At 37.9% G+C, this 11,233-nt stretch overlaps 1 protein-coding gene across 5 annotated transcripts in view; it reads left to right on the top strand.

Moving 5' to 3' along the window:
• Positions 1–11,233, top strand: part of LOC113645833 (coiled-coil domain-containing protein 136) — a 36,197-nt gene that overhangs the window by 15,529 nt on the left and 9,435 nt on the right. For all 5 annotated transcript variants that reach the window (XR_007138604.1, XM_027151727.2, XM_027151728.2 and 2 more), the window contains 2 exons: positions 4,606–4,917; positions 10,118–10,235. Coding sequence is in view for 4 of the 5 variants with exons in the window: in XM_027151727.2 (XP_027007528.2) it covers positions 4,606–4,917; positions 10,118–10,235 (430 nt within the window). In the remaining variant the exon portion in view is untranslated. The remainder of the gene's footprint in view (positions 1–4,605; positions 4,918–10,117; positions 10,236–11,233) is intronic.

The following is an 11,233-nucleotide window of genomic DNA, read 5'->3' as shown; positions in this document are numbered from 1 at the left end:
CCTAATCCTGTCCATCCTCGTCACTCCTAAAGAGAACCTCAACATCCTCATCTCTGCCTCATGTCTTTTCCTCACTGCTACAGTCTCTAACCCATTCAGCATATCTGGACTCACTACTGAATTGTACACCTTTCCTCTGATTCTTGCTGACACACTTCTGTCACACAACACTCCTGACACTTTGCTCCACCCACTCCAACTCAGCTGTACTCGACTCTTCACCTCTTTTCCACACTCCTCATCACACTGAACGGTTGCCCCTAACAGACTTTCATTCCTCTTCTTTCCAGAGCAGACTTCCACCTTTCCAGGTGTTCCTCCACCAACTCTCTACTCTCACTACAGTTCACAAACATCGTTGTCCACAGAGATTCCTGTCTGCCTTCATCTGTCATCACCATAGCAACCAAGAAAGGGCTCAAAGCCGATCCTTGATGTAGCCCAACCTAGTAACCTTGGTCACTTCTGCTGTAGTTTTCCAGTCATCTGGAAGCTCTTCCTGACCACCCAAAGCCTGTCTCAGCTTCCGTCTGAATTCCTCACAACATTCTTCCTTATTTAATTTCTACCACTTGGTCTTCTTTTCTATCATTCCTCTCCTCTTCCTCCTGACCACCAGAGACATCTTACACATCACCATCTGATGCTGTCTGGCTACACTCTCTCCTACCACCACTTTGCAGTCACTAATCTCTCTCAGACTGCCTCGTCTACTTAGAATGCAAACTACCTGCATACAGCTATCTCCGGCCTCTAACGATCTGGTATCCAGAAGCTACTAAAGTGTTAATATAAACCACAACAACACATATACTGATGTGACACATCACGATCCTTTGTATTGTACACAAGTTAGGGGGTTTTTAAACTTGGTCACTTCCTGCGTTTTCTGTGATCTGATAGCTATCCGATGGTAAAAAGACCAGGTGTAAACGCCCTCCGAAACGGTTTCGAGACTGATATAAATCCGATCGCTCGAACCACATCAGGAGGTGGTCTGGGACGCATTTCAGATGAAACTGGACAGGTGTAAATGCATGTGGTTGTTCAAGCCACATACGTCAGCGATATACTCCTCCCAAACGGAAGTACGTCACTCACAGGTCGTGCATTGTGTCAGAAACAAATATATTTTCCCACCAGTGCTGTCTCGATCTTTCACCCAGGCGTCTTGTTGGTCTTAAAATGCAGCAAACAGTAAATGCTGTTTTTTGTAGCAACCGCATACACCAAAGCGTGTTCCATTTCAATTACCCCGGAAATGGGGTAAAATGTATTTGCATATTGGGCGGGAGTAGAAAGATCAGATTGATATCCGATTCGCCAAGATGCATTTATGTGGCCTAATGTAAATGGAACAGTTTTAACAAATCAGATAGCTATCGGATCAGAGAAAACACATGAAGTGACCAGGTGTAAAAACTGATGGGCATGTGGGTATAAGAACTGGACCACGAAGCTATGGTAGAAGGTAGCCTGGTCTAATAAATGATGTCTTCTTTTACTTCATGTGGACTGCCAGGTGTGTGTGTGTGTGTTGTAGCGAATTTCACCAAAAATGAACCACCAACTCCAGGCTCTTTGGTGAAGTACATCTGCAGTTTAATAAAACATAGGACAAGGGACACACACATCCTCAGGTCAACAGTCTGTCAGCTTACTCTCTTCAGCCACATTCAGAACTGAGAGACTCTTGGATAATATCAAGTTAGAAAACAGTCTTTTTGGTGTCTCATTGTGTCTCTTATGTACACACAGATATACATACTAAATAAAAAATTATAAACAATAAAATTAATTCAACACATTTATCTTACATTTCCTTTTACATTAACACCACACTTAGCAGGAAAAAGCCTTCATCACAATACACAACTAATCAAACAACATTCAGCCAGTATATCTCAGTTATGTGATCATGTAATACCTGCAGATTAATAACACATAGGACAAGGGACACACATACATCCTCAGGTCAACAGGCCAAATGAATCCCTGTCCGTTAACACAATAACTGCATGTTCATATAATCTGGGTTACAATTACGGCTAAATATACACAGTATATTGCTGAAATAAAAACTACACACACCCGACGCACATTATAGAGACAAAACAGAACATATACACTACAGACCAAAAGTTTGGACACACCTTCTCATTCAAAGAGTTTTCTTTATTTTCATGACTATGAAAATTGTAGATTCACACTGAAGGCATCAAAACTATGAATTAACACGTGTGGAATTATATACGTACATAACAAAAAAGTGTGAAACAACTGAAAATGTCATATTCTAGGTTCTTCAAAGTAGCCACCTTTTGCTTTGATTACTGCTTTGCACACTCTTGGCATTCTCTTGATGAGCTTCAAGAGGTAGTCACCTGAAATGGTCTTCCAACAGTCTTGAAGAAGTTCCCAGAGTTGCTTAGCACTTGTTGGCCCTTTTGCCTTCACTCTGCGGTCCAGCTCACCCCAAACCATCTCGATTGGGTTCAGGTCCGGTGACTGTGGAGGCCAGGTCATCTGGCGCAGCACCCCATCACTCTCCTTCATGGTCAAATAGCCCTTACACAGCCTGGAGGGGTGTTTGGGGTCATTGTCTTGTTGAAAAGGTGGTGTGTCCAAACTTTTGGAAGGTGTGTCCAAACTTTTGGTCTGTACTGTATGAGGTGGATAAGGAAAATACAAGGGGTTACAAAAATGATTGAAAGAAACATATGCAGTTTCTTTCAAAATAAAATACAGTAAAGTTTGCTGGAACAAGAAACTCTAGAGTACTACAGTGTGTTGCTTACTTGTGGACGAAATGGTACCAGGAAGCACAAAGGGGAAAAATAGCAAGCTGGTACAGGTATCGTGATGCACTGGGCAATGTTCTACTGGGAAACTTTGGCTACTGGTATTCATGTGGATGTTACTTCGACATGCACCACCTACCTAAACCTTTCTATTTCTTAATGGGAGGCAGTGTCCACTTTCTGCAGGAAAATATCTCCTCCCATATTGCGATAAATGTTCAGATATGGTTTGAAGAACATGACAAGGCATTGACTTGACTTCCACTTTCCCCAGATCTCATTCCCTTGGAGTATCTTTGGGTTGTGTTGGACAAACCAGTCCAACCTATGGAGGCTTCACCTCACAACTTAGAGAACGTTAAGCTTCTGCTGCTAATGTCTTGGTCCCAGATATCACAGAAAACCTTCAGATGTCTTGTGGACTCCATTCCTCTACGGTCCATGAGCCTATACAATATTCGCCAGGTGGTTTTATTGTTACGGCTGACCGGTATCCAACATTTTTATTGCTTTTAATCATAAATAATTTTAGATTCATATGGAAGGATAAGGAAAGGATAAGGAATTCTTATGGATAAGGAAAAGAAATAAAACATAATAATTTCCGTTTATATTCAGTCATAATTAATATTGGCTCATATGCTTTCTGAAATGTGCTGAAGCTCACAATTCCCTCTATTTATTAAACAACTTTTCAGCATTTACTATAGATATGACAAATGACTGATTTGTTTTGATTTTCTTTATTGTTTGACAAGTATGATTGCCATTAATGAGCAAATGCATACAGTAATCTGTCGAGCAGTCCCTGTTGGAACCAAACATCTGGTCTGATTTATAGAGCCTATTTTCTTATTCATAACTCTGCCTGGAATAAACAATGGCTCTTCTGCTTCTGTGATGCTCTTCTTATGGATAATACTTCTTATTTTAAACACTAGACTGGATCATATAACAGCTAAGAAATATTTGTCACAGAAAGTCTGACCGGTAAAGAGGGAGGTTTTATTTATGATCCTGACTTACGGTTGAACAAATTCTGGTTAAATTCATGACCGAAGGCACAAAGTAAAAGCTCGGGGTCAGTAGCTGACTTCCTGATTCTATTTGACCTGACAAGGTGTAGCACTGTGTGTGTGTGTGTGTGTGTGTGTGTGTGTGTGTGTGTGTGTGTGTGTGTGTGTGTGTGTGTGTGTGTGTGTGTGTGTGTGTGTGTGTGTGTGTAAAAAAATGTAATTAACTATATGGCTAGTGTGAAAACTAAAAACTTTAGTGTGTGTGTTTGTGTGTGTGTGTACAGTTCTGAGAAGCGATATCCTTTTCTTAAATAGTGCTTGTTACCAGAAACCACAATGCCTTCTTTTTGTACATGCTTTTATGTGGTGGGAAACCTATGAACAGTTAATTATGTCTAATTTCATGGCTGTTTAGGAGTTTAACATTATTCTGTTGAAGCTGCCACAATTCAGCTGTGATTCACATTCATGAAGCTATTAGCCTAGATTTATTGTAGCGCTTCAGAAAAACTTGTAGTACATGCTTTATGTGTCTATGTCAGCAGGTTGGATTTAGTGTCATTTTCCAGTGCAGCTGTAGTATCAGTTAATTTACTTAACAGAGACCTGGGATTATGTCCTAGGTGACTTGATAGAAAACCAGATTTTTTTGACCACACACAGTTGAGAAACTTTTTAATGATTGTTTGTGTTTTTGTATGCACATTGATTGAGTTTTTTATCCTCACACCTTATGGTTTTATCGGCCTTTTATAATTTGTTCCATTCTTTGTTCTCTGTCCCTGCAGCCCAGCTGCGCTCTGTTCAGGAGGAGTTGGACAGTCTGGAGGAGGAAAAGGCCAGTGAGCTATGGGAAGCTCAGGAGGAGCTGCGAGTGGCACAGGAGGAGGTCCAGGAGCTGCAGCAGGCGGCTGAGGAGGCCGCAGCTGAGCGGGAGAATGACATCGCTCTCCTGCAGGAGGAGCTGTGCAGGCTGCGGGCAGAGCTGCAGAGACTTCACAACACTACGCAGGAGTATGAGTTAGAGCTGACTACACTGCGTGCCGAGATAAGCATGAAGAGTCAGCGCAGAGAACAGCAGGAGCAAACAGGCACAGAGGGTCAGTTACACTACACTTGTATTAAAGATCGGAAGAGCAAGCACTGGAGTATTACCACATACCACTACATTACATACCACTACATACTCTGCTATACTATACTATACTACACTATACTCTGCTATACTATACTGTTCTACACTACATTACACTATACTCTGTTACACTATACTATACTGTTCTACACTACACTATACTATTCTTCACTATACTATTCTTCACTATACTGTTCTTCACTATACCACACTTAACTATACTATACTATACTATACTATACTATACTATACTATACTATACTATACTGTACTGTACTACACTATACTGTGCTATACTATTTCTCCTCAACTCCTACTCTGCTCCACAGTTCTGCTATGAAATTTTTTACTATCTTACACTATAATATAAAAATCTGATTTATAATCACTAATTGTTAGTTTGTTCATCACATCTGTTATATAAAACTGGACATTATGATTAAGAGGAACGTACAAGCAGCCAAACATATTACCATATTATCATAACTACCACCAGGCATCTTGCATTTTTGCTTGATCCAAAGTCAGAGACCACCCAGACATCTATTCCTCTGTAGAATCAACAAAATCTCCTTACAAACCCACTCTCAGAAACCTCTTACTGGAATATGACTGCCTCTAATTATGAGAGCAGCTGAGTCCAGCCGAGCAGAGTTATGGTGAAACATAGTGTACATCCACTGGGCCTATTACTCAGAGAATGTGCATGAGTTTGTGTATATGAGAGTCTGGGGAGCATGCAAGACCTCCATAGTTTACATGCACTGGTGTTGTATTCCTTACTTTTGTTTTTAGTTTGTAATGTAGTTGTCTTCCGTATTTACTTCTAGTATTTATTATGTTAAAGAGAAACTAAACTCATCTTTCTTTAGTTTTAGGTTATAGCTTTAATTTAAGAATAAAAAAGTTATTTTATTAGCTTTTAAAACCTGTTTCAGTTTCCAGTGTGTAGGTGAATCATTACAGCAGTTTTTAGTTTCAGATTTTTGGAGCCAGGATGTAAATTTGGTTAGTGGTGGAGATTTTATACACACCCCCTGTGCTTGAAAATGCACTGGGGAGAGTGTAGCTGTAGAGCAGAATTAATGGTACGTGATACAATAAATCTTGATTATAAATGTTGGAGAGTAAAAAGATGCATGTGTGTGTGTGTGTGTGTGTGTGTGTGTGTGTGTGTGTGTGTGTGTGTGTGTGTGTGTGTGTGTGTGTGTGTGTGTGTGTGTGTGTAGTAAATTCTTATACACAGAGAAAGAGAGAGAGGCCATGTTCAGAGTTGAGATATAGGGCATAGAGTGCAGTTAACATTGAAACTGTGCACATCTGTATTCAGATCTCAGATGTAACAATAAAGAGATGGACAAAGAAAAACTGCTTTTAATAATGTGAACATTTACAGAGTTTATTCATTCATCCTTAGTAACTGACTGGTCTACTAGTTTTTGTGAAATAGAATCAACTAAACTCATTAGCGTTCATAAGTTAGAAAGTCCCAACTTCGATTTAAAAAACAAGTCTCAAATGCAGAGACTTCTTCTTCTCTTTACAGAAAAACAACATAAAAAAACAACAACTTTAGTTTGACATCATGCCAACTTTAGGTTTGAATCTGATTACAGATATGGACAATTTTATGAATTAACTTAACATGAGCTGTATGCATAGTAGATAAGTGCTTGTTCAGTTTGTCCTTCAATCTGTGGACAGTGAAGTAACAAAAGTCCCTTTCTTCTTCTTCTTCTTATTATTTCTGGTATATTTAGTATATTATTATATGCTGTAATAATCTATATGGCTTGGCCTAAAAAAGAACTTAGATGTGAAGACTAAAACTTTACTTCAAATCACCAACCTTGTATATAACCCTATATGAACAGTGCATGCATCTCTCTCTCTCTCTCTCTCTCTCTCTCTCTCTCTCTCTCTCTCTCTCTCTCTCTCTCTCTCTCTCTCTCTCTCTCTCTCTCTCTCTCTCTCTCTCTCTCTCTCTCTCTCTCTCTGTGTGTGTGTGTGGTGTGTGTGTGTGTGTGTGTGTGTGTGTGTGTGCGTGTTTGTGTGTGTAAAAAAATATAATAACTGCTATCTTTCATCACATATTGTTATATTCTTGACCTAAATGATCAGTATTTATGCTCTTTATAATAATTACTCTATATAACAAATAATGGTCCTTATTTTGATGTTGCATCTTACATTATCATTATTTCATTCATTGGTTAGAAAGGCTGTAATTTGGAGTCAATTTCTCTTGTGGAAGTAAAAGTAATCGCTCCAGGCTGTTTAACGTGAGTTCATAAATCATTACTAAACACAAACTGCATCAGAAAGATGGATAAGGAGGAAGGAAGACTGAGGGAGTCTGAGGGATATTTAAACAAGAATAGAGTTAAAGTTTGGATTTAAATTAAAATCCAAAAATATTTGTGTCTATAATCATAATGCCTGATCAGTTACATGAGATGTACCTCAAGAGCTTTAGTCTGGAAAAAACACTTGGTCTTTTTCCAGTCTTCAGCTGTCCAGTTTTGGTCAGTTTACACCCATGAAAGCTTCCCATTCTTCTTCCCTGCTGACAGATTAGGGTCCTATGCTGTTGTAGTCCATCTATAGTAGCTTATGGTTTGATGTTGAGATGCTTTTCTTCTCAGCACGGTTGTAAAGAATGCTTATATGAGTTGCTGTTTCCGTCCTGGCAGCTCTGGCCATTTTCCTCTGACCTATGTATTAAAGCGTTTCCATCCTCAGAACTGTCGCTCCCAGAATATATTTTGTTTTTCCCTCCATTCTGTGTAAAATCTCGAGCCGGTTGCATGTGAAAATACCAGAAATTTTCAGCAGTTTTTGAAATACTCAAAGCAGCCCAATGGCATCAACAACCATGCCACTGTTGAAGTCACAAAGATCAGAATTTTTCTTTATTCTGATGTATGATATTAAGATTTTTGAGCCATTTCTGTATGTCTTTATGTATCATGCTGCTGCCAAGTGATTGGCTGATTAGATAACTGCCTGAATGTACATGTGTTTCTAATAAAGTGGTGTATAATCTATACACAATCCATAACACAACGAGATGTCTCAAAGCTTCAGGAATGTTCTGTTCATTCAAAAGAAACTAATTACTTAGGAGATAAAGCGGGAGGATTTATAGTAACGTACTGTAATCTGTCTATAATGATAAGCGAGGGTTGTTCTGTCTTCTCTTTCATTTTGAATATTTTGTTCTGGGAGGAAAGGAACGGTCACACATCTGCAATTTCTCTCGTATCACTTTTTTCCAATTGCCTCTGTCAGCTGGCCTGTGTTAGTGTGTTTAGATTTGTTACAACACTTATGATACAGAAGATTACGTATAGATTACAAAAGGGTTGTAATGACAGAGTTTTTTTTATTGAAAAGCCTGTTTAAACAGAAATGCTACAAATGCATATAAAGCAACACACTGACTATAACATTATTTGGAAGTAAAAAGCTGTTTTATGTCTCCTTAGTGCACTTTTAATTTCCTACAAACTTGCTCACTGACGGAAAAATATTAGATCACCTGCTTTTTCTTACAATAGCCTTTTTGTTATGATTTTTAAAACAGTTGGCATTGCTGTAGACTTGCAGTACATTTGTGTACTATTTGGTCATAGTTCATAGTACTTGTGCATGCTCTGAAACACATGTGGCACGTTTTAATGTCGTAATGAGAGAGGGCCTCTGGTGAAGCATTGCATTCATAGTTTGCAGGAACGTAGATGTTCTCTGCTTTCCCCTTAGCCTGCTCAGTGGCTTCAGCTCATCTATATTAAGATGGAAACTTTAAACAGCATGCCTTTCAATTCTGCACACAGCCTGGAGGAGCATACTGAATTAAACACCACTGCAGTGGTCACATGACCTAAATCATTCATTCTTATCTGATCTAGGCTCAGAAGGGGAAAGAGAATGATAAAATGGTTGAGCTAATCTCTGATTTTCTGCATGACCTTCGGATGCCCTTTGGGCCACACTCATGCATAACACACACATCCTCCTGGCAGCAGGGGAAGATGGATAAAGGTTTATTTGGTGCCAGACGAGGACGCATTGGTGCGACAGTGTGGAGGATCTGTAACTGGCTTATTTGGCCACCATGAGCCACCAGAACAGCTTGCAATTTTAAAAAAGTTTGATGATGATGGTAAAGGATGATATATTATAGTATATTATTACTGACACATCAATGTATGACCAGTCATACTTAATACACAATACAAAGTTTCATTGTACTTTGCTATTTTACAGGTTTACTATATAGTAAATGTAATTAAGGGCCTTTTCTAAAGGCCCAGCAGTGGTTGCTTGGTGGTCCTGGGATAGGAGATACCATCTCCCTATATACATCATGCCATCCTGCCATAATATACTAGTATACTATACTAAACCACAGTATACTTTACTACACTATACTATACTGTGCTGTACTATATATAATGCAGTATCTTTTATAATATATTAATATGTATTTATTTTTTCATTTTGTTAAAAATACCATAGTTTTAGGATACATCCTGTCGTACAATACAATAAAAAACAAAACCATCCACATAGATATACATCAACCTATCCTGCCATACTATACTATACTGTACTATGCAATGCTATACTATACTATGCTATACTATACTATGCTATACTGTACTATACTATACTATACTATACTATACTATACTATACTATACTATACTATACTATACTATACTATACTATACTATATTATGCTGTACTACACTATGCTATACTATGCTATACTGTACTCTGCTATGCCACACTACACTACACTACACTATACTACACTATACTCCACTGTTCTATACTGTTCTGTACTGATCTGTTCTGTTTTATACTATACTATACTATACTATACTATACTATACTATACTATACTATACTATACTATACTATACTATACCACAACACACTGTACTTCATTAGCCTTCAAAAAACACTACATTACACTTTACTATAATGCACTGTACTTCATATATATTTCCAGGATCTTGTGTAATACATTGATTTGTATTCATAGTTAAGTTTAGTTTCAAATCAACATTTATTTGTTTTTTTATTTAAAGCCCTGTTTTTATCCATTTCAGGCTTTACTGAAGCATGTATTCTTTCCCTATCTTGTGACTTAACAGGAGAGGTAGGCCAGCTGAAGGATAAATGTCACTCCTTGATGGATGAGTGTCAGACTCTGAGAAACGACAACCAGCATCTTGCTGAGAAGCTGCAGCTGCTGGAACAGCAAAGAGACAGGTGGGTGGCCACATTGTCTGCCAATCAAACAGTCACAGAGTCAACCGAGTATTCGAGTATCAATTAAAGTCAACCTGAAATCAAACTTGATCTTCTAAATGCTATTTTTGGACATGGGTGATGTGTGATGTCTTCATATCATGTCACATGTGACCTCCTCCTTCATCACCTGCCGTTCCCTGACTGGTTTGTTTGGTGATGACAGACTGGCGGTAAATCATTATATGATAACTGATAGACATGTCTTAGTCATACACAGTATAGTCATATATACAGATGGTACAAGTATATATACACGTGTTAAGACACACCACTTTGATTTTAACAGTTTATATATATATATATATATATATATATATATATATATATATATATATATATATATATATATATATATATTTGTTTTTTTTACACTAAAAATATCTTTAGTTATTTCAATTTCATACTTAGCTTTAAATCTTAGCAGTGCTCCTGACAGTTTAGTATTTAGCAACTAAGTAAGCTAGCTAGTAAACTACCTTTAGTATTTAGCAGCTTTAGTAGTGAAAACTATAAAAATTAGAATGCCTCTATGTTGTGATGCCAAATGTTTAGCAACTTGCCAGTTCATATATTAAGATTATCAACATTCTTATGCCTTTAAATCCTCTCACATTGCCTATGTTGTTAGCTTGCTGACAAACTTTAACAGTAAGTATTATGAAAGTTTTATTAGCAAGGCCAGCATTCAATTCTCTAAGTAATCCTGCTAGTTTGTTATCTTTCTAGCTAGTTTAATAGTAAATATTTGGTGATTTGTGATGTGTATGAATATAACTTAAAATCTTCTCAGCAATATTAGCTTGTTTTAGTTAGCTGGATGACAAAGAAATGGGTATTAAAACATTCTGTTCTCCTTTCCACATGCCTTTGCACACAAACAGATGTTTGCTAATAGTTTTGTTGGTTTCATTTAGAAATGCCTCATGATACAAAACCAAATAATTAAACATACTCTC

Source organism: Tachysurus fulvidraco, chromosome 19 (genome assembly GCF_022655615.1).
Source record: "Tachysurus fulvidraco isolate hzauxx_2018 chromosome 19, HZAU_PFXX_2.0, whole genome shotgun sequence".
NCBI lineage: Eukaryota > Metazoa > Chordata > Actinopteri > Siluriformes > Bagridae > Tachysurus > Tachysurus fulvidraco.
This window is presented reverse-complemented; position numbering and strand designations above follow the sequence as displayed.